Consider the following 25,974-nt stretch of genomic DNA (forward strand, 5'->3'; position numbering starts at 1 on the left):
GCAGCGGAGGCGGCGGGGAAGCGGCACAAGTGAGCGGCGCCTCCGCTGCATCTCTGCTTCTGATGCCCCTTCGCGACTGCACGCCAGCCCGGCGGCCGCGGCTCCGGGAGGATGCGGCTCTTCCTCCTCGCTGCAACTTTCTGGGGATTGTGCCTGGCGCCAGGTAAGAAGGGCTCCCCGCCGCTCGCCCGGCGGCGCCCGCGGTCAGCCCGGCGCTGGGAACCTCCGAACCCTCGCAGCCCCTCGACGGAGCTGCTGCCGGGCGCTGAAAAGGAACGGGGCGGCGGAGCTCTCGTCCTGCCCGCGGCCCGCAGAGCTCGCCCGCCGCTGTCCCCAGCGCTGGCTGCCCGCTGGGAGAGGAGAGGAGAGGCGCAGCACCCGCTGCCTTCCGCGGATGCCGCCCGATGCCTCAGCGGGCAGTGGGTGGGTTCCAGCGGGTCGGTGCCAGCGGGCAGTGGGTCGGTGCCAGCGGGCAGTGGGTCGGTGCCAGGGGGTCGGTGCCAGCGGGCAGTGGGTGAATTCCAGCGGGTCGGTGCCAGGGGGTCGGTGCCAGCGGGCGCTCCCGCCGCCGCAGCGCTCCCAGCGGAGGGCGGCCACGGGCCGGGGGTCCCCGCCGCGGGACGAGGGCAGCGGGAGCCGCCGGAGGAACGCCGCTGGCGAGCCCCGCGGAGCGCCTCGTTTGCATGATAAAGGCGGCTGGCGAGAGACGCTCCGCCGCTTTAATTGTGCATGGCAAAAATAGTAATTAAATAATTTGTCATTAATTAGTAGCTAAGCAAACCCGTCGGCTCAGATGAGAGTCGGAACGGATCTCTATGAGCCGGGTTGCTCTCGGCGGGGCCCGGGTGGCTTTCAGCCCGCTGTGCCGAGGGGCAGCCCCGGGCGGGCGATGGGCAGCGGCCGCAGGGCTGTGCCGGTGCCGGTGCCGGTGCCGGTGTCGGTGTCGGTGTCGGTGTCGGTACCGGTGCCCGTCGCCTCCTGGCGGCCGCGTCTCCAGCGCCGGAGCGGCCGCTCCGCGCCCCGCGGAAAGGAGCATCAGCGCAGCCGGCAGGGCTCGGCCTCAGCTGAGCGGGCGGCACGCTTGTTTTACTTTATATTTGTCAAAGGGATACTTGGGCTGAGCTGCTGAGCAGCCAAGAACAGCAAAATGCCAACGGGGAAAGATCGGGAAGATACCTGCCACGTGTTGGTCGTTCGGTTTTCTTCAGGGTTTGGTTTGTTTTGGTTTGGTTTTTTAATACTATTGCTATTATTTAAGGGCAGGTTTGATGGGGTTTTGAGCAAGCCTCTTGAGCACATGGTGTCCCTGCCCATGGCAGGGGCTTGGAATGAGATGGTCTATAAGGTCCTTTCCGAAATAAAACATTCCATGATTTTGAGCAAATCTCTATCTGTTCCAGGTTCTGGTTTGCAAATACAGTGTTACCAGTGTGAGGAGTTCCAGTTAAACAATGACTGCTCCTCTCCAGAGTTCATCGTGAACTGCACAGTGAATGTTCAAGACATGTGTCAGAAAGAAGTGATGGAAAAAAGTTTTGGTAAGAATTTAATATTTATTCTTCTGTTTATCTGGTTTAGATAGCATTTGTTGCTTTTGGCTCCACCCATTCATGGTGTTCAACTACAGATGAATCTCGTGTCCCTAACTGAAGGGACCAGATTCAGTGTCTTCTGAGTGGCTTTGCAACTCGATGAAGTTAAACATTTTCCTTTAAAACTGGTGTAAAAACTGAAGGATGCAAGCCAAATGTTGATAAAGCTGGTTAATACACAGCCTTATGGGTCTCTGATATAGTTTCCCAGCACTGGGAAATTAATAACAAGTTAGTTTAATCTCATTACAGTTAATTACATGGGCTTTTTCCCCAAGAGATAGGAGAGCATTAAATTAGTAATTCTCTCCTTTCTTTTATTTACTCAAGCAATTTATATACTCTGAAGGTTCATCTTAAGGGAAGGAAAGTGTAGTGATTTTTGCTTTCATCCATTAAAGAAACGATCAAGCAGAAGGGAGAAAGGGTTTTTTAAGAAAAGGGGGGAGGGAAATTTAGGGGGGAAGAGAAGGGCACAAATGGATTTGTTATTCCAATTTTTAAGATTTTTTTTTTTCTCCTTACTGCAATTAATAATAAAGTTAACATATTAGGACAGCACTGTGTCCGAGAGGGTATCAGCTGTGATTCTGCACCTTGCCTCTATTGTCTTTTGAGCTGTGTTGTAAATGGCTGGGGTTTGTTCAGCATTGTGGAAGGGGTTTGAGATTTAGAGAGAGCTGCCAGGTCTTACACTGCTGTGGTGCTCTGTAGCTGTCTACGTGAACAGAAGTCAGGAACTTTACCAGGGACTCTGGGGCAGTGAGGGAGGCAGGAAGGGAGCTGGAGCTCGTGGATCCCCAGCCTGTTCCAAGCCAGGGGAGCAGAGGGCAGCAGGGGCTTCAGAACCCTGATTTGAGGGGACGCTGCTCTCTGGGACTGCCCATCAGCTTTGGTGTTTTGCTGTTAGTGTAGATCGAGCCATAGATCAGCTCTGTCCTTTCCCAGCAAGTCCTCCAGGAGCAGCAGGATGCCCCCGTACCCTGCAAATGTGTGCAGTCATCCATCCTGAACAGCAACAAGGGATCTTGGGCTTAGCAAACTCCTCTTCCAAGCGCTTGTCAGTCAGCTGGCCCCACTGTGCTGGTAATTTCAGGTCACTGTGTAATCAGACCTGGATAAATAACAACAATTGTTGTTACGCATCAAAAGTAGCTGAGCTGCTGACATTCCTGGGTAACACCATCCACAGTGACTACTGCTGTGAAACACTTAGAACTTGTCCAGTGTAGGGAAAAAAAAACAAACCACAAAACCTGTTTTTAAGCTGTTTGAAGGAAGATTAGTCTCCCTCAAGTTATTTTTTTTACTGGACTATTTTATTTCAAGTTTACTTGAAAACGGTGGTGAGGACGTGAGATAGTTACAGCTTGCAAGGTACTTTTAAAATCTTGAGTATCTCCTAAATGACTGTTTGAAGGCTTTGCTTTCTCCACACCACAGCTTCCGTAGTACTCTCATGAGGTTAGAAAGGATGTTGCGGTGATTTGGAGGGCCCTAGCTGTGGTAGTAGACACAGACAAAAAAGTCAGATTTGAGCTCTTTCCATTGATGCATAACTTGCCATTACTGCTGTGAAGAAATGGCTTGCAATGCAATAAATAAGCGTCTCCTAAATTTCTTGGTGCGTTTTTTCCCTGTGCAATTTTGTGTTTTCTCTGAGTAGACCTTTGGAGTTTTTCCTTTAGGAGGTTACTAGCATGCTGTGCATAGCAGGTGCCACTGTTCTATTACATTTACTTCTATAAATGCATTTCTTATTAATTTTCAGTTCAGAGATTGTAAATTTCAACAGTTAATAAATTAGAATTTTAACCTATTTCAAATTGAATGAAATTTACATTGCAAGCTTAGTTTCTGTTACCCTCAGTCAATTTTAGAGAGGGTTGGTTGTAAAACAGAGATGATTCAGTTCATCATACTTTATTGGTTTTATTTCTAATTGATATTTAAATGTGTGCCATATAAATGCCTTACTCTCCCAAGTTTTATTTAATAATTCATTTTTCTTCTACCAGTGTATTTCATAACTTGATTCTTTTGGTTGTTGCTTATTACTGAGAGCTGAAACGTTTCAACTATTGATTTTAATTTATAGTAGGCTTGAGTTTGAGCTTTTAACCCAGAATATGAAAGATGCGAATTTGCATGTATTTGACAGCGCAATCTCATAATTAGAGTTCTTTCCTCTTGACTAAATGCAGTCAAAGGAGTGCAATTTTTGCAGATTAACCCATTTTTGTCATTAATAAAACACAGCTGTGCCAGCGAGCAAAGCGCTGCAAGCTCTCTCAAACCTCATTTGAGAGTTAAGCGCGGTGTTTTGAGATAAAGCTCGTGGTGTGAGTGGTGAACACCCCACTGAGGGAGCCACCCTTCCTCTGCAGGAGGCATCAGTTTGTGAGATTTGCTCTCAGGGGGTTGCTGGCTCACTTTCTGCCTTGTGCCTGCGGTGCAGTCCCCAGCGTGTGGCCAGGGACTCTTTTCCATGGGTGTTTGTGGGTGCTCAGGGAGCTGTGCCACGGCAGCTCTGTGGCTCAGCCTCATTGCTGGGTTAAACTTCCCCCTCTCAGAAGCAACACGGTGGCAAATTACAGCCTTGTGCTGTTCTTCTCGTTTACCTTGTAAAAAGTTCCTTGTGCCTGGTCACAGTTAAACAACTCACCCTCAGTTTCTCTACAATCAGGGCTTCAGATGTCCCTGGGTTGTCTCAGAACATTATCTCAGCTCCAGGTGAGAAATAACAGCAGCTCAGGCATGTTCCAGAGCTTAAAAAGTGGCTGCTCCTGTGGCAGCCTCTGGTGGGAGCAGCTAAGAAAGCAGGTGTTAGTGACTTTTATTTTGAGTTAGATCTTCAGGCATCTGATCTCAGCTGTTTGTTCTATCAGGTAGACATTTGCTCCTTTGGACAACTTGAAGTGAATTGAGAATTGAGCAGCAAGGCTGAGTTGTACTTAAAAATTTTGCCAGAAAAAGTTTAATGATTGTTAGCATTCTATTCCAGTGGGAGATACAGGACAAGACAGTATTTTCCCTGTGATGAAGAACCTTACAAATTAATTTCTTAATTAAATCTCAAAGAAAAGAAAAACCTTCTTTTAGAGGGAGGAGTGATGAGAACGGAAAGTGGCACTAAAGACTACCAAGAAATTTTTAATCCCACAGAAATTAATGTTAAGGATAAGTTTCTAGTGCATTCTTCAACTGGATAAGCAGGTGTTTGAAAACTGTGTAAATTGAATGTTTGAGAAAGGATCAAAGTTCTTACAGTAATTCTACTTGCAGATACTTTGTGGAAATACCCGTGGTGGATTCCCTGCTCCCACTCGCCTCTCTCTTTTCAATCTATGGACTTTCAAATTAGAAACGTCAGTGCTCCTTCGTTTTCAGAATATATGTAGCAACAAAGAAATCCCACAGTATCTTGGGATCAAATGAAACATCTTGGTGATATATAGATGAGTACGTAATGTGTATATGCTGATATATATAATAAATATCATAGAAAACATGCTGGTAATGATAGCCTTGCCTTTTTGAGGGGAAGAGTTATCTGGGCATAAAGGCTGATCTAAAACCTACTTAAGGCAAAATGGAACTTGCTATGTGAATGCATCAGAGAGGGATAAAGCAGGAAGGATGAGACAGCCAGCCCAGAGAGGTAGCCAGCCTCAATTTCTTGGAACTCTCTGCAAGTAAACCTGCCCACGTGCATGTTTTCAACAATACGCCGTCTGTTCTAATGTGGTTGTGAACATACTTTTACTAACTTTTGCAAGGAAAAAGAAAATTATCCGCAGTAGCAATGCCAATACTTTAAAATATCAAGGATTTTTTTCCTTTTGCGAGCAAATTGGGGAACAATCCAATTATTGTATTCATCTGCAATAAGAAACTTTGCTTATTTGTTTGGTTTACAATGGTCCTTTTAATATATTTAATTAGCATATAACTCTGCAGTGTAGTTAAAGCAACTGCTGTGGTTGTGTGCTTGAAAGTAGTGCATGGAAAAACCATGAGCAAGATTAGCATCTCACTTTATCTATTTCTTTGAACTCTTTCCAGGACTGGTTTTCCCATCGTTTGTTTGATCAGTGTGGCTATATTGTAGGATGAGTTGGGCTGTGGTAAATTCTTTACCTATGATAATTAAAATTAATTGGTTTTGCCATGACTGAGTTGCTCATGTGCGCCTGTCAAGCATTACAGACCACACACTTTTTTCCGTGTTTGTGTACAGAATCCATTAGTACTGATATTAATTGCATATTTATATCAAGGGAAAATTATGCTCTGGTGTACTTTTATTGACAAAGCGATTAAAACAGCAAACAAAGTTTAATGTTGCCAGAATTACTGCAGGCATTAAACCTTTATAGGAAGTTGTTGCATCCTCAGTATCCATTTAGAAACAGTAAGAAACATCCACTGAATTGGTGGTGGATTTTTTTTTTTATTATTTTCCTCAACACTTTTTTGGTCAAAGGATATCAACATAACTCAATAAAATTTGTTAGAGTTTGGGGTTGTTTGTTTTTTAATCAAAGCAAAGCACAATATAATAAATATTTATTGACAATTTTAAAAGATAAATAAAAATTTTGCATGGGACAGTTGGTACCTATAACATCACGTATTGTGCTATCAGGTGCCCAACCAAATAAAGACATAATATCAATATTGGAAACACAGTTCACTTTTGATATTGAATAAAAGTCTTGCAATGGATGTTGTTAATTTGCACTGTATGCCGAAAACTTGGATCTGTGGATACATTACCATTCAAAAACAGTTTTTCTCAAATGTCAAAGCCATTTCCTTACTTGTAGATTTTTTCCAATCTTTGGGTTTCTCAGAAAACTTCCAGCCACTTACGGAATGAACTGACCTGAGTGTGACAGCTAAGGAAAAACGATGAGAGTGTGCAGCAGTTGCTGTTCTGACTGCCTTTCAATAAAGAAAAGCAGCAGTGGAGTTAACAGTTCAAGCAGTTTATGACTTGAAAGCCATGACAAAGATCTGAGTGCAGAAGTGATGAAGGGTGCATTATTTTAAGGAAGATGGGATATGTGGTCCAGCGAATTTCATTTTTCACAGGACATGGACAATAGCTTTTTATGTTATTTTATTTCTCAGGCTTGTATGAAAGATACACAAATGAATTTTGCAATGATAAAGTGCCCACAGCCTCGTGTCTCTTAAACCTCCCCTAAGAGTTTCCTTTGCATTTCACACACAAATGAGTTTGTGCTTCCAAACCTTCTTGAAGACTGACCCTGTCACTCGTCTTAGATCCCAGTGACACTGTCAAAACATTGGCAAGCAAGCAAGCTTTAATTAATCCAAACTGTTTTCATTTCCACTTTTCCTTTGTAGTCCGGATGGGTTTTTTGGAAAACTTGACATAACTGGATTTTTCCAGCTTACCAATGAATCTTTGAAACTGGAAAAAGCCATATAAAACCCAGGAAAATCCGACACTTAAGCTGAACAGGCTGTAAAACCCTGAGCGTGAAAATAGCTGAAGATTTAAGAGCGGAATGAGTTTCCAAAGTTCTGGCATGCATCTGAGCCATTCCACTGAAATTAGTAAGGACATTAATTAGGGATGCACCAAGACTATCCACCTGTAAAGTTATTTATGTGACTTTTTAGCAAGGCTGTAGAATTTTTGCATTTGTAAAGGCAAAAGGGCCGTGGCTTGTCTTCATCTCAGCACGTGAGGATTGTCCAGAAAAATGATGATACAGAATTCTGAAAATTGAGTCCAAGTTCACCTCTGTCTCTGCAAGATCAAGTATGTTTTGGTCTTGATGGCAAAGGACATTTCAATCTTGATACCTTTGTGTCAGGTAAGAGGAGAGGATGGAGGACTGTGAGCCAGATCTGTTGCAAAGATTGTGTTGTAGTACTTGACTGTATGTCCACTTTAGTGAGCAGAGAAATGAATAAGGACAGTAGGAAACAAAAGAATTACTGGATATGCAGGTGAAAGCTGAGCTTTGACCTCTCCTCCTTGTAGCCTCCTGTGGCTTTAAAAAATATTTGATAACACCACCATTAGCAGTTATACTTCACTTTCCCAGCCTATGCATTTTTAAGCATTTCAATGCCACGCCTCAGCTTTGCAAGCAGTGACAAAGACTTTTTTGTGATGGATTTGTTGTTAACAACACCGCTTTGAGTCACATTTCCAGTACCAGAATTAGAAGGCACAACTTAGAAAAAGATATCAGGGTAATCTAAACCCTTGTCCTCTGCCAGTCGACAATTGTCCACTTTTCTCCTGAGCTGAATTAATTTCTGCAAGGTGTCATGTCAGGGTCAGAAGGAGAGTGAGGAGGCCAGACTTCCATTGTCAAAATCTTCCTGTTAGTTTCTGAAAAAATGTGCAACTTTTTAAAAGTGCCAAACATATGGGGGAATTTGCGATGATATTTGGTTTTCATATAAAACCATAATGACAATATGCTAAGTGAACCAGGTAGGATTTGGTGGGGGGTGTTCTATTTTCCTTCTGTGGGGTGGGCAGAGGCGTTGGGTTTGTTTTATTTTTATTAGAATTGTATATTCAGTAAGAACCTAAAGGCATGAATATGCTTTTATCTTGTCTGTCGAATGCATCAAAGGGAGGACCAGGATGAAATAGCTGCAGTCCTAAAACACAAGATTAAAAATCAAGAAGTGTCTGCATAGCTTTGCAATAGATTTCAAGTCACATACTTTTGGTGCCTTGGGTTTTTGTTTTTTTCTATCTAGGAAACACTGATCATGGTAGCTCACTGTATTTAGATAGCTGTTTACAAGGTGATCAGAAAATTTAATGAAAAAATTTCTGGCAAGGTATGAGTTATTTAAACCACTTGTCTCATCAGCTTCCTCTCTGGAGTTCACAAGGATAGGAAGAGTTAGTGTGAAGTGAAACCTACAGGACATGGTTGATTATATTTTACACTTGCTTAAATTGTTTGGGGGTTTTTGGGAGGGTTTTTCGTAACAATGAATTTACAGCCATAGCTGAAAGGCTGTGTGTTGAGGAAGCTTAATTCTTACTTTAAACCAATAAAAACATGATCTGACTAAAACTGCGATTGTTGGGGAAGCACAACATCAGAAGAATGATTGCTCTTCAATATTCAGTCACCTTCTATGATATTTGGGATCTTATTAGATAAAATATTTATAATCACTCTCTAGAAAACAGCAAATCACGATAGGACTTCTGGAGTCTGTCACTGTTTGATGTATGTGAACAGGTACTAGCTGAGGAACTGATAATCATCATAGCAAAACCACTGAAGCCATAAAAAGATGGGCATAAAACCTAATACGGAAATTAAAAAACATAATTTGCAAACCTATTTGTGGATAGTCTGAAATTTTTTTTTTTACATTACTGATGCAGTAAAATGCAGAAATAGTCACATTTATATGTTATGTTCCTTAGAAAGTGATGTTCACGTGTTTACATGTTATCCTTGCACTAGTATAAATTCTCATTTTATTTCTTGGCAGACATTGAAAAGAGCTTTTGTAAGTCCTACTGGGTGCTGAATTTTGCTTGAGTGCAGGGTAAGCTAGTGACAGTTCAGGGCAAAAAATAAAGAGTGAAACACATGAATGAAAACAAGCGTGGCTGGGCAAAGCACACATCCAGTCTATGCACAATGAGAGGGAAAAGTTGCAGATTCACCAAGAGCAGAAAATTGAACGTTTTGGTGAAATAACACAGCTGGAACTATGGAGGATATTAAAATAAAGGAGTGTTGGTACATAAGCACAGTCCTCAACTTGTCTTTATGAGCAACAACATTAAGAGAACACCCAAACAGTTCCTGTGCAATTCATGTTAGTGCAAGAGCCAGGACACCTTTGGGGGGCTTCTCCTGAGTTCTGTGTGCTACGCTGTGAATTATCCACTGTTGGCCAATTTCCCACATTTTGCTTAGAAGAGATGGGCAAGATTTAAACACCCAGTCTAAAGGGGTCGAGTGGAGGTTCTATCACAATTGGAAGCGTACGCCTCAAACTTGCCTTGATCTACCTGCTGGCTTTCTCAGCTACTTACTTTAAGATACAAAACTTTTCTACAGCTCTTTTTTTCCTTCCAGCACCTGGTGCAGTCTTGAAAAGGCTCAAGGATGCTGGGCCCCAGTTGGACACAGACATCTTTCTGAGCTCCAGAAGATTTATGCTGCAGTTTTGCTCATAGCACGTGCAGGGGATTTTGCTAAAGCACTGTTTGTAGAATGAGCTGCATGAGACTGACTCCACACATGCCTGTGAAATTGGTTACATACAAAATGGTGTAGAAAAAGGTTTCTTTACAATGGAGTGTCAGTCACAGCCCACAAGATCAGGGAACAGGTGGCTTGGACAGCTTGGTGCTGGGCAAAGTGACACTGTCCGCTTGACTGAGGCAGACTTAGAGAGGAGGGGTTTGTGGCCATGAGGTCCTGGGGTGAGGGACAGGGCTGTGATTTCCTGCTGAGCTGTGCCATGGCAGAAAGCAGTTTCAGAGTAGCTGGGTCACAGGAATGGGAAGGTGACTTATTTTGGAAACCAGGTCACTGATCTCAGAGGTGATACCCTGGCTGCCTGTTTTGGCCTCCGAAAGCCTCTGTGCATTTTGCTGAAGGACACTCCTGAGAGTGCAGATGCAAACTGAAGTTGCACACTGCTTGGATTGGGGTTGGCTCTTAAAAGCTGGAGAGTCATGCTTACACAGCATCTTTGTCTGCACCTCCTAGAACAGAAGAATCAGAGGTGTCTAACAAGATCCTTTTCAATCAGTAGGAGAAAAACCTTGGATCTTCCGATGCCTTCTGCATCAACACAGTGTAAGAAGTAGGTGTGATGTCACCTTTTTTTGGTTGTCCTAGTAACAAGTTGAGCTGTTATTCAAGAGAAATGCACTGGGCTGTGCAGACAGGGTAGGGGAAAGAATACTCACTTTTGGGTTTCAATAAATTATTGCTTGGTTTGTTACAATCAAGACATAATGCACCTGCATGTGGCCAAAACAATGCCAGGGTGTAGGTGCACAGGATCCAGCTGAGAAAATAAATATCGCAAGCAGGACCTATAGAAAAGCCTTAAGATTGACACCCATCCCTTCACTGCAAGGAGTAAGGCAGAAATAGTAGCTTGGGCCTTGACACTGTCTAAATATGTGATGACTTGTGGGGCAGAGAAAGGTGTAACAGTGGGCAAGTTGCTTAGTCTAGAAATAAATTTTCAATGCCAAATTTAAGCCCAAATCTGCTTAAAAAAAGAAATCAAACCTAAAACAAATGTGTCTATCATAGGTATATATGACAGGAGAGGGTGTGGGATATTAGCATGTTATCACACAGCTGTTATAGTTCTGTGTACTCCCCTCTTTTCTTGAAAGTTCTTAATCTGCATCCCACAAACCTTGAAGCCAAAATAAAAGAAAATCTGTTGGTCAGTAGTAGGTCCTTCACAGTAAAACATCCTTAGAGTACCTAAACTGTTGTTGGGGGTCTGCTGAATCCCTAGAAAAGGATGAATTACTCTGTATTCATCCATCAAGTAATTGGGCAATAAATATACTAATTGAGTAGTCGTAAATATGCTAATTGATCACTAGTGTCAATTGTTGGGGGTGGGTATCTGGGAACGACCGCATCCCACTAAGAGCAGAGTGTAAGAAGTGAAGTCCCCTTGCTTAGCCAGTGGCTCAGAACAATCTGAGGTAGAAGAAAAGCTTCCAGAAAGGTTTGCAATTATTTTTCCGGGTGATATGTTAATGAATGCATCAAGCTGATTGCTCAGGCAAGAATACCCAGTAATTAGCAGTTATGTCTGTGGTATGAGTCTTATGAGGCAGATAACCATTTCAAAGAGCCGTCTGCAGTTCAGCCTGCTGGTGGCAAATGATTCAGGGAGATCTTGGGGATCGTTCTGGAGCTGGCTGAGCAATGCTGCAAAGGAGGATTTTGAGCAGAGATCTCTGGATATAACCCAGAGAGGAGGCTGCTGTCCTGGCTGAACTCAGGGGGTGAGCTGAAGTTACTGGGGCCCATTAACCTGTTTGCTGGAGCGAGGAGGAGATCTGCCATCATGAAAGTCAGTTGCACTAATGTATTTCCTACCAGAATTATGATAGGAAGAAGGTTTAAGGGTAAGTGAAGCCCCGGCACAAGTGTTTTAAAAATGTCACTCCTGCAGTGCTAACATTCCCTCTTTTCCCCACCAACTTCCGTGCCTGTTTGCATTGTGTCTTCCTGTCAAGATGCTGCAGAACCAGAGAGAGAACACAGCCTTTCCATGCTGATCAAGCTGGCTTCATACCTGATGCTTTGTCAAAAGCACTCAGTGCAATAGCCCCTGGTTTGTGAGATCAAGAGAATCTATCAGTATTTAAAGGAAAAAGTCTTGGATGTGAAGGGCATATTGTTAGCAAAGGAGCTGTTAAAAACCTGGTGGAAATGCTGAGTTTTTTATGTAAGAAATCTTTCTAAAATTTAGATTACTCGAACAGGGAATGGGAATAAACAATCATTTGGGTGTGTAATTTCCTATTGTAAGACATTTACTGAAAAGCCACTGGAGAAGCGTTACAAGGGGATTTTGCCGCTAGTTAGATTATTCCCCTATTTAGCTGTGAACGTGGTCCATCTATTCATGAAACTTTGAGTAGTAAAATTTGGTCTGTGCAGGAATACTTTGCTTTGACTTCAGAAGGAGCTCAGGATTGTTCTATGGGATTGATCCTGGAGAACAGATCTGTTGTAAACACATGGAGTTAAGCTGCAGGACTTCGATTTTTTTGAAGGAGAGGTTTCCTAGAGTTGCCTGGTGAAAACCATGCCTCAGAGGGCGTCGTCTAATTGTTCACAGCAGTGAACAATTCTAGTCTCCTAATCTATGGGAGAGGTGCAAAGTGTGATATTTCAGGGATCCAAATTAATAAATCACTAGTTCAAGTTGTGAAGAGAGCTTTGCAGGAAACCTGTGAAAAGGAAATAGCAGGAAGGGAGTGATCTATAAAATAATGGGAGTAGGAAATCTGCCCGGGTCAAAAGCTTTTTATAGGCTTGGTCTTTGAGGGAAAAGTCAAATTCACTGCTGTTCATACGGAACACTGAGGAATGGCTGAGTTTGGTGGGTGTTTGTTACTCAGGGGAATAATCTGTGATGGGGAGATGTGAGATTAGGGAAGAGAGAATACTCATTGTGCCTAGTTTAACTGAATACAGGAGTCCTTTCTCAAGAGGGAAGGGGAAGGAAAAACATTTATTGTAGCCATGGGAAGGGTCTCATCTGCCTCTGCTCTGGGAATACTGCAGGAGGAACATGGATAAAGCACCAAGTCTTTTTGGGGAACATCAGCTGAGATTTTGGTGTTGTAAAGCTGATCAGTGGCAACGCCACTGAGGCTCCTTGACATCAATGGCTTGTCAGCAGAGACAGAACTCCCTTCTCTTTGCAAACTGTAGTAATAAAGATTGCATTGCTTGATCTGAGTGTCTTTGCTGTTACAGGGAGAACAGCCCACAGCTCCTCTTCCTGCTTGAGAAAAGGCTCTACCTGCTGTGTTGATTGATTGAAGCTCACTGGAGACAGGGGAAGATTTAACACTCACTTGAGGGCTTCTCTTCATAAGTTTAACGAAATAGATAGCCTAAAAACACGTTTCAGAGTCGAGATTTGCAGAGGGAGATCACAAAACGAGGAAAGCCCTGCATTGTTGGGACGGCAGTGTTGTGACAGTGTAAAAGAATTGCTTTAATTAAAAGTCTCTGAAGACAGGAAATCCTTCTTTCTGAGCACAGCCCAAACAAAGGGTGTTCTGCTGCTACTCTCAGCACTCTGAGGTGCAGTGGCTGATGCCAAATTGCAGAGGTTTCTCCTGGACCAGGGAGGTGCTGTAGTGGTTATTAAGTCCCTGGGGACTGAACAAGTATCTGCAGGCACTGTACATCCAGTACCTGCAGGTCATATTCCCACCTCACTCCCTCCAAAAAAAGTCTCAATCACTGTGCGTTTAGACATTTTGGGACCATGCCACAGGATGCAAAGGCACCGTTCTACAAGGGAATAACGTTCCCTTGCGTTTCAGGAGGGAAAAAAAACCCAACTTCTTGAAAATCCCATATTCAAAAAGGAATAGTGATTTTATCATCCTTAGGAATAGCCCTACCTCTTTTTGTAACTACAAGCAGGCAAGCCTCCATTATCTATTTCTATTATGTGCATGTTTTTCCAAGACACAATTTCTACTGTATCACTTGCAGGAAAATTTTGGAGTAATGAGATGTGGAACTACTATAACCATTTTCCACTGTGGCAGAAGAAAATACAACTGTGTACTTTAAAGCCTTTATAAACCATGTTAAAATAACAGCTAAAAAAGTACATGCGTCAGGATGTACTTTTTTCAGTTAAAAACAATCTGAGAAATTATAAATTAGCTTATTAATTAAAATTACCTTAAATTACATTCAAAAAGGGAAGACTTTCAACTCAAGAAAGACACTTCTATAGAAATGGAAATTTTTTGTTATTGAGGGTATTAAACTTCAAAGGCAAGCAAGAACTGAGATTACCTGGAAAGGTACTTATAGTCCTTCTTCCAAAAAAAATTGAAAGGGGAGGGAGGAGGATGAAAGTTTTGCTGATAATCACTCTCTTTTTTCTCTTGGTTACTTGTCTGTGTGTGGCAAAGGACCAAGAAAAGGAAAAAAAAAATTCTCAAAAGACAAATTAAGAGCATAGAAAGCTGTAATTACTTAGACACCTTAACTCAGACATGTTCAGCAATAGAAACAAAACTAATTTTCTCACTAATTGCATTTGAGTTATAGCTATTCAAACAGTTTATTCTGAAAGATGAAGAATTCCAGTTATAAAACGCATCATTTGATATACATTATGCAAATGAGGTCTGTAATATTTTTGGTTCCAGCCGGAATCGAACTACAGAGGAATCTCAAGCAGAGCGACCCTGGTGCTCCTGCAGTGCAGGGCTGCTGGTCCTGTCACTGCTGAGGTGTCTGCCCTAAGCAGCAGCAGTGCTTTGGGGATGTCAGCTGGGTTTGCAGCTGTGTCTGAGCACGAACCCTGCTGTAAAGTGTTCCCCTCCAACGGAGTAACCCTTGTTCTGTGTCACAGGAATCATGTACCGCAAGTCCTGTGCCTCCTCGGCAGCGTGTCTGATCGCCTCCGCCGGCTACCAGTCCTTCTGCTCCCCTGGCAAGGTGAACTCGGTCTGCATCAGCTGCTGCAACACTCCCCTCTGCAATGGACCGCGGCCCAAGAGGAGGGGGAACTCTGCCGTGGTGCCGAGGGCACACGTGATGACCACTCTTCTGCTTCTTAAATCTGCTCTGTTGTTTTTGTACTGCTAAACTTCAAGCAAGTTGTTTTGGGGGGTATTTTTTGGGTTTTTTTGGGTTTTTTTTGCCCTGACACAATTTGTCCTGCATCCTTCTTTCTTCAAAGACGCTGCAATTATTTTCTGTTTCCAAATCCCTGTCAACAGCAAGGGAAGTTCAGTGGTTGTGTGGAGAAGAAGAGCTGATGTTTTTTGTCAGCTAATGAGTTTCGTTAGTAGATCGAATTACCAGTGTGCACCTAAAAATCCCGTCAGGATACAGAACTCCTGTTCCTTTTGTGTAACTGGAAACGAAATCCATCTGTGTTATTCCTTTTGCAATGTTGTCACTTTCCTCGGTCATTTCGATTTCCATGTTTTCCAGCTCATTGCTAAGCATTAACTTTGCCTTACAAAGTCATACTTGATGTTCACAAAGGCCGTTCTGCGCACCTGGACTGGACTCTGAGCCAGTCTCCAGGGGCACCTCTTCCAGGCCGGGCTCTGGAGGTGCAGGACCTGGCTCCTGAGGCCTGCAGCCGGGTGTGGGTTCCCTCTGGAAGGTGCTCATGGAAACTTTGGCGTTGCCCTTGGTGGAAGAAGTGCGTCTGGAGGACGTGAAGAGCAGCGGGCGCAGGGAGCGGCTGCTCCGCGTCCCGGAGCTCTGGGTGGCCCTGAGGAACCTCTCCCTGTTGGCGTGCTGGAGGGTGAGGCGGCAGCACAGGACCTGCAGGAACACGCTGCGGAACTGCCGGGAGGAGATGTTGTACAGCAGCGGGTTCACCACCGAGCTGAGGTAGAAGAAGATGTTGGCGATGGGAAGGAGCTTGATGTAGGCTTTGAAGTAGGAGGAGGTCCAGTCGTGCTTGGGTTTAGCAGCAGTCATGATTCTCCTAACCTGGTTTGGCATCCAGCAAACCGCCAGAGTCGCGATGATCAGTCCTGCAGGAAGAGAGAGCAAGAAAGAGGTCTGCATACATGGAGGAAGACGCACTTACTTGCTAGGAAATGGTACCAATTTTTCAGTGTTTTGCTTGACAGCTTTTTCTGCCAGTAGTATTTTTTGTTTGTTGTTTTTAATAACTGTTACAAGGTCATTGCGGCACATGCTCAGACAAAACACTGCATAGCGCTTGGATGGTGTTTCTTTGTACCTGTTGTCATTTATTAGTTTTCAAAGTGTCTTTCTCTGATCATCTGTGTCTTTGGAAAGAATACGGTTTTATTTTGGTATGTGCTCTTACATTTCTTCTGTCTTTCCCTTTACTTTGGAAAACAAACAAAATAAATAGAACATATAGCCATATTAGATCAGGCAATACCCAGAAGAGATCAGATTCTTGTTTATACTCTACAAAAAAGAAAAAAAAGAAAATGTATGCATAATAATATATTTCGTGTTATTTTTGGTAGATTTCCTCTTACAGAAGCTATTTTTAAGTAAAATGTGTATGGATCTTTTTATGGTAATTAAGATACGTTGGGCTTTCTTAAAAATCAAATTCCAGTGGAATTAAATGATGAATGTAAGTGAGAAAAACCCAAGCCTAGTCATGAAAGTGTAAGCAGTTTCAGATTGTAAATTACGCTTTAAACTGTGGTTATCTGACCATTTTGTATTTATATGTAAATATAAATACATGTTGCTGCATCACTAATGGCATTAAAAAGGGGTGGCTGAAGTGTTGGGTGTCTGAACGTTGTGCCTGCGAGGAGCGTGTTCCGCGGGGCGCGGCGGCGGTGCCGGAGCCGCAGCGCTGCAGGGACGTGTCCGTGCCTGGAGCTGGCTCTTCCCAGGCTGGACATGGAGCGGGAGCAAGGCACCCAGCTCCTCGGTGGCATCCTCTGCTGTGTGCCAGCACGGGAAGTCCTGACGCCTTGTGTGACGTGCCAGGTACACAAAGTCACTCCTCCTGCTGCTCCCCCCGCCACCCAGCAGTGCTGGCACGCAGGGCAGCGTCCTGTCCCCTCTTTGCTTCTCTCTTTGCAGGAGCCGTGCCTCACAGGAACACTTGGAGGGAGGAGAAGCTGCAGTCTGGCCGCTTCCCTGTGGCAGGGAGTGTTCTGGTGGGGCAGTTCTCGCTCTGTGTCACCTCGTTAACCCCATCCAATGCCTGACCTCTGCTCCCAACAGCAGCACAGAAGCTGTTTAATTCTTAGCCCTCTAGGCTGAGCCAGATTGCCCCCACTGAATAGGTCACAGTAGCAATGCCATTCGGAAATAACAGGTTTTTGAAGCCGGGAAAAGGATACTTCACTAGCAGGAAGATAGATATGAATGCAGAAGGGAAGGGAGGCAGAAAATAGAAGAAAGAGTTTTCATAACTTCGAAACTGCCAGAGCTTCATCAGGGTATGTCCAAGTTCTCGCCACCAGTACCCCCAAATAAGGAAAAGGTATGAAATGCCTTTAAAAAAAAAAAAAAAAAGGTTTCATGAAAGGGATAATTTGTTTAATGAATTTACTATGAGCTACCAAATAAAAGCTGTCCTTTGGACCCCTTGCTTCTGTAATCACTTACTGTCACAATAACTTTGTTGGGATGGAGAAGTAGCAGATCTTAAACCTACAACAGTGGCTTAAGAGACCTGGAGGGCTGTTACTGGCAGGCCAGCAGTAAATCCATTGCCAAAATCTTTGCCATTTTCAGTTCTTTGCCTGCCAGAACTCTCCTCAGCCTCTGTTTCTTTGCTCTCAGTCCCACAGTCCCCTCCCTGCCCCTTTGCTTGCTGCCCTGCTTTTCCCCTGCAACCTTGCCTCGCTGTTCTCTACCTGCTGTGCCTCCATCAAAAGTTGATCTGAATTTTGCACTAATCCTGCAAATGTTTGTGGTCTTCAGTGCTCTTTTCCTGCTGTCAACTTAACAAATATAGGGTATCAGTCCTAGCATGGGCCAAAAGAAAATAAAGCCCCTTTGGTAGTGACTTGTGATGAGCTGTATAAAAAGGCAGTGAATGGATTCTGTTGCTTTGCTGGGGCTTTTTCTCTGCTTCAACTAAAACACAAAGTTCACAAGCCCAAATCTGTGGGATTCTCATCAAATTTTACCAGAAAATCTCTTTCAAGTGAGAAGAAAATAAGCTGTATTGTGCAATATATTTTTTGTTGTTGTTCTTGGTTAGAAACAGGATACTTAACCATGCTGATTAATAATTTCCTAAATTATGAATGCTGCTGTGAAAAACTGTGAGCAAACAACGCGTGCATTCAGTTTGAAAGCCCAAGTGCATTGCTCTGAGATGTCTGATTTTTTTTTTTCTATCTGAATTCCTTAGCACTGACCTTTCTTTTTGATTCAAACTGCCAAGTGCTTAAGATACCCCCTTATATTCTTCAGGCACTTTTGTTCTGGAGAACAGAATATTTGGTAGAGTGTACAGCGAGTGAAAAATGAGCTGCGTGTGCCCTTTGTGTGAGGTTTGTTTTTTGAGGCGCAGGAGGGGATGTCTGCAGTACTGCTGTTTTCCAGGGATGACTAATTGTTCATTCTTACACTTTGAAAAGATGCTTGTTGACTCGAAGGAGATGCACCATGCAAATAAACATGCTGACAGACTCACAATATTTTTTCCAACCTTCACCCTTGGCACGGCAGCGCGGCATGGACGGAAGCGCAGCAGAGGAGCACCCTGGGAAGCCACTGCTGCTCTCAGTCTGAACCTGGACGCGGGCTCCAGGAGTTTGTGTTGGGCTGCAATGTGCCAAAGGTGCTTAAACAGCCTTAACCAGCTTGAGTGTAAACCACCCTGAATCTTACACCAGCCCTGATGTATTTTTCCCGTGAGCTTGCTGCCTGATAGGAATAATTCTTCACATTTCAGCTCATGTCCAACTTTGCTTTCTGCTCCTTCCTATTAAAGGGAGAAAGATCAGTAGTTCTGCTTTGTTTTCCCCATTTTCCTGACCACTGCATGGAAGTGACACGGAGCAGAGCTTCTTTCATGGAATAACAATGTTTATAAGCAAAGTAATGCTGTGGTTCTGCAACCTCCATTTCAATGGTGCTTGAAATTTCCAACTCACATTTGAATTATTCCAGTTTAATCATTAGAAGGGCATTAGAAAAACACCAGCAGAAGCCAGGAGCCCTTGTGTTACCTTCTGTAAGTGAGAACATCTCAACCTTTAAGGGCAGGAGCTTAGAATTCATTTAACATTGATTTAGATATTTCAAGGTAACAAACAAAACAAAACAAAACAAAACAAAAGGCATGAAGAGATCCTTGACTAAAACTACATTATAAAGCTAAACCATAAACAAGCCACAAAACAGTTTACCCCAAAGTAGGAATTACCACATCCTACGACTATTTTAATCTGAAAAAAACCCCAGCCCAAGCTTCTTTACAAACAAAGCATACAAATTTAACAACACTTTAAATTTGGGGATCATTATTCTAAGTTCCCAAAAGTCAATCTCACAGTATTAATTCTTAATATGTGACAAAAGATCATTTATGTAGTAAAATAAACCTAGCATTTAAGTGCCAATAGCATAAATATTCATTGCTGGCAGAGAATAGGAGTTTGGCAGTCATCTATCCCTTAGCAATATTTTTTATTACTCAGAAAATTCCTCTGGGCCATAGGGGACTGAATTAAATTCATTATGAACTTTATTGGGAAGGATTTTAAATATGTGCAGATGTCTGGTAGAGAGGGCTTCCTTCTCCACCCTTCCCCTTGTTCTGATGAATTGATTTTTGTATTTTTTTTTTTTTTTTAATATACCTGAGCACTTAAATCTGTCTCCTTTCATAACCCAGCACTTTGCCTCTATCCTGGCCACTGTCAGCCATCCCAAAAAGCCTGAAATTGTCAACAAGGTCATAATTACCACCAGACAGTGCCAAGAACAGGTTTCCTTTGGCTGCCACAGCCCCTCAGCTGAGGCTGTTGGTGACCTCAGGCACACAGTCCTTTGCCTGTGCACTTAACCCTGACCACCCTGGTGGGTCAAGGTCTGCCAGACCCTGCTGCTGGTGCTGCAGAGCTGTCCCAGCCAGCTCAAAACATGGTTAGACCTCAAACTTTGCCTCTCTGGGATTTAATTAATGACACAAAGGCAGCCTCTCAGCATCTGCTTGTAAACTGACATTTAAATGGTGATTGTCAGTGGAATATAAGCATATGGTTACTGAGCTGTGAGTCAAGTGCAGGCAGAAATGCAGTTGGTTCAGTGGAAAAGCTTTTTTTAGCCTTCATTTCACTTTTGTGTACTTGGCCTGTCTATACTCAAAGGCACAACATGACACGAATGCTTAGTTACAAAATCTTCAAACAGTGTATCAGGAGTGCCAAGAAGTCCCGAGAGAGGAAGAAAGACCACCTTTAATTAAGTTTACCATCATAAAGCAATGCTAATCGTGAGGAAAGCACTTGGTCCCTACTGGATTCGGCTACAAATGGCCTTGAAAACATGTGCAAAGATACCTTCTCACTAATCAAGGTCTCAATGGTCTCAATATCAACCACTAATAACTCAGGAGAAGGAAAAAAAGCAAAGACAGAAGTACTAATTAAGAATGCTATTTTCAGGAGGTGGGATTTTGGCTTGTAGTAGTGTTACATTTATTATTTTAACCAGGACAAAGATCTTGCACTTTGTTAGAAACAAGGACATAAGGCACTACTTTATTGTCTTTCTAGCTTCCAAGAAGAGTCAAGGCATGAAATGCAGTCTTCAGTCGCTGAGATGACCTTCCCAGCTGCAGATCAATGCAGCGCTCTCTTCCAGCAACTGCAGCTGCTCCGTGCCTCTGCTGCTGCAGCTCTCTGCATGTGAGGAGTCAGCTGCCAAATGCTTGTTGTCTCCTGACACTTGTCATTGAAATGTCAGTTTACAAACAGCTGTTACTTTCATTGCTGCAAGTTTGGCTTGTGAGTGCAGCAAGGAAACCAGGCTGAGTGATGCCTGAATGGCAGCTGCTCCTCGGCGCTGCAGGCTGCTCTGCCTCGGCGTGGGAAACTGAGGCAGGCTGGAGACTGTCTTCCACGCTCTCCAGTCTCAGGGACCTCCTACTTCGGACACAAGAAGATTTTGGAGCAGCTTCTCTGCTCCTCAAGCAGCTGGGGACAATTTCAGACCCAGGACTTGTAACAGCTCCTGGTGAGTATCTGGTGTCAGCCACTGTCCAGAAAGGGACTCGACAGAAGGATGTGCAGGAGGGTGGGAAACAGGAAAACACCTTCTACTTGTGCTCCTGGTCCCATCATTGCCTCCCCCATCATCTCCCTTGGGTTTAAGGTCAGAAAGTTTAAAACATCCACAGAGGAACTGCAGCGTCTCTTCAAGGCTTCTGTGGAAATTGCAGCGTTTATGCCAGAGCTGGCATCTGCACATAAAAGGGTTTGCAAAGCACAAATCATGTGCTAAAAGGCCTTTGTATATCCTAAATTAGTCTTGTGATATTCGGTGCTGTCATGCCTGCATCTTTTTGTACAGCCTGTCATCATCTCTCTAGGAAACCTCTGCCTTGCTCTCTGAGATCTAGAATAAGGGGGGAAAGGCAATGGGGCAGATCCGAGGGACAGTGCTCCAGACACTGAGAAGTGGCCACGCTCCTCTTGCCCACACACAATTGCAGAAGGCCCAAGCAGGCTGCTGGGTTCTCTGTGGCACAAATCCAGCTCCAGCTGGCCCACAGACACACTCACACACATCACACGGGCGTGAGAAACCCTCCCACAGGGTTCCTATCAGCTCTGCCTGCGTGCCCCTGCCCAACACCTGCAGCATCCCTTTGCAGGCAGTGATTCACAGCTGGCTCTCAAGTCAGTCTCGTCCCTCCTGTCCTGCACTCTGTCCCTGTTAAGGGAGGGCAGTGAGGTGGCCCCTGGGTACAGAGGCACTGCAGGGAGCACCACCAAGTCTGTAAAACAGAAGGGGGGGTTTTCATTGCCCTCACGAGTGTCCCTATGACCATAATCTCCCATTTCCCAAATCCCCACCACCCAATCTGTATTCAGTGCACAATGTCACCACCATCAGTAAGGGTTTTGCTTGAATGAGGGCTGCGCTGTGCTCCACAGGCAGGATAAACTTCTGACAAAGATTAAAAACAGGAAAAGAATACTAATACATACTTCTCCCTTGCCCCTCTCAGCCACATGCAAGTTTCTTCTGCTGAAGGACAAACATTATAGTAATAATAAGCACATATTGATGTATGTTGAGGTGAATATAAAATGTATTAACCTGAAAGATAAATATTGATATTGCTTTGTCCATGTCAATATTTAGTTCAAGGGACAATAAATTTTGATATTCGCTGAAACAAGTCAATACATGCATTGCTACATGAATTTTCTATAAGCTCAAGTTATTCAGCAATTCTCTTTTTTTTTATCCTCAACTTTCAGAATCACAGATTTGCCTCTCAGAAATGCTTCTCTGTGAGAGAAGAAGGCAATAAGTAAACTAGCCTTACTCAGGCAGGGAGAAAACAATAAGAAGGTATGGCCGGTGTCTGTCTCCCAGGGATTTCTTGTTCAGGTTTTCTAACGACCAGGGAGACCCTCTGGTTCCCTGTGGGCTCTGGCACTGAGCTGGGCTGGCTGCTGTGTGCAGACTCCTCAGAGAACAGGGATTTCCTCATGGCTGCACATCAGCAACTCGCTGCCTTTGCTGTGGAGTCACCTCGCTTGCAGACCAAAAAACACGAGTGCCACCAGCAAAGCAAAACTGAGGTCAAGCCCCTGCCCCTGCTGGTTCTGCAGGGGAGCCAGGGGCAAAGGAGAGAGTGACACAACATCTTTGTCACAAGCACAGGCTGGAAAATCTCTGAGTGTTCACAGAGAGGCTCTGGCAAACACCCCATAGTCCTTCTCAGAGTGGGTTTGAACTGAACAGAGGCCAGCAACAACCTCGTTATCGTTGTAAATACTGCTGGAGGGATGAAGCAATATGGCCTGGGACAAACGGCTGAAAAACAGCTCCATGTACATCCCATCAACAGATTCCAGCAAAAAAACCAACGGACCAGCAAGTCCCACAGCCCCCAGAGGCATTTGGGCCCATCTCATGCTCGTTATGCTCCCCCCAGCTTCAAGGATGCCATGCAGTGCAGCCACGTCTCATTAGCGAGCACGCTTGGGTGGCAGGACACTGCTGTCCCATGAACTGGGGCAATAAATGAAAGGCACTGAGGAAAAAACAAGCTGCCTCTTGGGGCAATAAATGAACCAGACCTGCAAGATTTTAATAAATATATTGCTGTTCTGTTGCGCATAATGTGTCTCTTCCAACTGAAGCCACCATTAAGAGTCTCACTAAATCCCAAAAGCTAAAGTGATGCACGAATTCCTCCTGTAAGTGGCCATTCTCTGCTCAGAACAGCAATGTGTTCAAGAGTGGGGCAGTGATAACACAGGGAGTCTATTTTTTATTTTATTTAAAGCTTCTGTAGATAACTGGAGTTGTCAGGTGTATGAAGAAGGATTTCAAACAAGTGTGTGCCCCATGGCATCAGAAAATCACCCGCTGCTGCTTTTGGCACTTTGCTTCACAGGTGGCTACGTAAATCATCACTGAGGTCCAGCAGATGCTGCAGAATCCAAAATGTACATCTCACTTGGATTGGACTAACTCCCCTGCCTTAAATCCCCTTAAGAGTTCCACGGGATCACTGAGACCAAGCTGGCTTCTCAGAGCTTCTGCCCAAGTGTGGTGTCATTGAGCCAAACCAGGGATACGAAAGCATGCCCACGAATCCCTCTCTCTGGCTGAAACCCCAACATCACCCAACAGGTTGCTCCATTCATGTTCTTCCTGCCCTGCCCTGCACATTCCCTCTCTTGACTGGCAATAGAGAGCTGCTCTGGGCTGGCTGAAGCACAGCAATACCCCATCAGTGGCAAGGAGAGAGGCCAATTTTGTGTTTCCAGAAACCTGACCTTCAATAGAAGCCAGTGCTGAAGGAACCTGCCCAGAGCACCTGAGCTTCCTTGCAGAGTGATGATGCTTAAATGTCCATTGTACTTCAGTCTCTGCAGCTGGTAACAGCACATTGAGTTGAGAAACATGAACACTGCCATTAAACAGGAAGATTATGAGAGATGTACATGGAGCTGAGACAAATTTTTGGGTCTATCACTGATCCACACATCTGGGGCTTGCAGGGCACTACAGCAAAATCTTTTCTGCAGCACTGAAATGCAACAGCTTCAGGGGATTTCATCACACACCGCTCCACAAGCAATGGTAAGCATTGCTCTTCAGAAGAATAAGCTATTTTTACTTTGCACCATCATCTAACAGCCCACAGCCCTTAGTTAGAGTGGAACCAGTGGCACCAGAAGTTGCCAGGGGAACACAGATATGCAGAACATAATTAGTGAGGACACAAGTGTTAACAGTTTTGCTTCTCAGCAATTTAAAATGTCTGACAATTATCTTCAGTTCCTAGCAGGGTCAAGTTTTGCTTCTCAAATATTTTTAAATACTGTCATTTCGCAGCACAAACACTAGAAAAAACCTAAAAACACTCGAAAAGGTTTCATGACAGGAGTATCGTTACCGAGCGTCAGCAGATGTTTTGCGAAATAGTGATTAAAGTCCTGATATGCTTTTAAAAATCAGACCTGCTCATAGAGTACCAGCAAGAATCACGTCCGTTTTAATACTCTGTGTTGGGCTTGCAAATCAAGGGTTTGGCAGTGGTGGCTGCAGAGGTGGCTTCTGTGAGAAACTGCCAGAAACTTCCCCCATGTCCAGAGGAGCCAATGCCAGCAGCTCCAGGGTGGAGCTTTATCTCTTCAGAGTTACAAGATCTTACAATCTTACAATATCAAACTCCAGCTTCGCACTCCTCATCAGCTATAATTCAGTCCTAAATGTGCACAGAGATGATGCTTTAATCTGTGATACTGTAATGGATGATTCAGTGCTGAGGCTGCACCCCTGTGATGTGGGGAGCCCCTGAGTGTGGGTTTGTCTTTCAGGTCACTCACCAACACACCACAGCACTTTGGTGGGACCCCAACTCTCTGGACACAGCCAAGGCTGCCCCCAAAGATAAAAGCCAGCAGAATTTCCTATGTTCCCTTGTCCTGTTGGGTGCCTTCCCTCGCAGAGGTGGGTAAACAGTCATGAGCATGCAGTAAATAGCAACTTGGCATTTGGAGTGAGGGCTGACTGCTCATTCAGGTGCCCATCTCGTTTGTCAGTAAAGGACAAAATCCAGCATCTGCTTTTGAGCCATTCATGAGCACAGTTTGCCAGTAAAACATAAAAGCTCCTTTAAAATCACAGATACTTTTGGTGAAAAGAAGATCAAGAATGTTGTGGAAATATACACAGACTCATCAACAGAAGACATAACGATAAAATAAATATAAAGTGTTCACTTTTAGAAATTTTAACATTCCAGCTGTCAGGAAAAACATGCTTATTGGAAATTGTTATTTCTGAATTGAGAGAGTATTTTTAAAAATCACTAATATGGACTGAAAGGGAAGGGAGTGTAGAAGGGAGAAGGTTTAGCTTTTATTGATGTTTCTTTCTTGCAAAACAAATTCTTACCATGCTTGTTTTGATTTTCTTTTAGAAAGAGTGAAGACCTGTTTTCCTTCTGCATTGGCGAAACAATGGGAAAAAATACATCTTCCATATAAATCTCATTTAAATTCTGCATTCTAACTAGCAAACACAATTTGGAATTGAGAGGTTTTTTGTTTTTACATTACAAAATGAGCCGTTGCAACATTAAACAGCTCATCTATTGCAATTCAGCAGGAGAAATCATTGGACAATCAACTGCAGAATACAAATACACAACGACGCTCTATTAGCTCTGCAGATACATCAGATACTTGCGAGCTCTGCCAGAAAGACAAGCTTTAAATATATGTTATATGGAACTGATGATCATGGGGGGATCAGCAAAGCTCTCCCTAAATGAGAGATGTATTATCAAAGTCAGATTTTTGTACGAAAAGCTTGCAAATGAATAAAACTTGCTCTGTTTTAGCGAGTGAGATGAAAATGGAATTATTGATGCACAAATGGTAGCACGATCATGCTTGCCAGCTGCTTTAGAA

General features: G+C 43.8%; 2 protein-coding genes across 2 annotated transcripts in view; one reads left to right on the forward strand and one right to left on the reverse strand.

Moving 5' to 3' along the window:
* Window positions 1-10: 10 nt before the first annotated feature.
* LYPD1 (LY6/PLAUR domain containing 1) lies at window positions 11-16,612 on the forward strand. The gene is made up of 3 exons (XM_040069653.2): window positions 11-163; window positions 1,401-1,538; window positions 14,733-16,612. Exons 1-3 carry the CDS (start codon window positions 112-114, stop codon window positions 14,966-14,968), a joined length of 426 nt encoding a protein of 141 aa, XP_039925587.1. The 5' UTR covers window positions 11-111; the 3' UTR covers window positions 14,969-16,612.
* Window positions 15,353-25,974, reverse strand: part of GPR39 (G protein-coupled receptor 39) — a 73,587-nt gene continuing 62,965 nt past the window's right edge. The window contains exon 2 of the mRNA XM_040069652.1: window positions 15,353-15,876. Within this exon, the coding sequence (XP_039925586.1) occupies window positions 15,353-15,876 (524 nt within the window). The remainder of the gene's footprint in view (window positions 15,877-25,974) is intronic.

This window comes from Hirundo rustica, chromosome 7, assembly GCF_015227805.2.
Source record: "Hirundo rustica isolate bHirRus1 chromosome 7, bHirRus1.pri.v3, whole genome shotgun sequence".
Taxonomy (NCBI): domain Eukaryota; kingdom Metazoa; phylum Chordata; class Aves; order Passeriformes; family Hirundinidae; genus Hirundo; species Hirundo rustica.

Excerpts from the sequence above, each read along its gene's own strand:
- LYPD1 (XM_040069653.2), top strand. The coding sequence starts at position 112 with ATGCGGCTCTTCCTCCTCGCTGCAACTTTCTGGGGATTGTGCCTGGCG. Across the intron at positions 164-1,400 it reads GGGATTGTGCCTGGCGCCAG|GTTCTGGTTTGCAAATACAG; the intron begins GTAAGAAGGGCT and ends TATCTGTTCCAG. Across the intron at positions 1,539-14,732 it reads AGTGATGGAAAAAAGTTTTG|GAATCATGTACCGCAAGTCC; the intron begins GTAAGAATTTAA and ends TCTGTGTCACAG.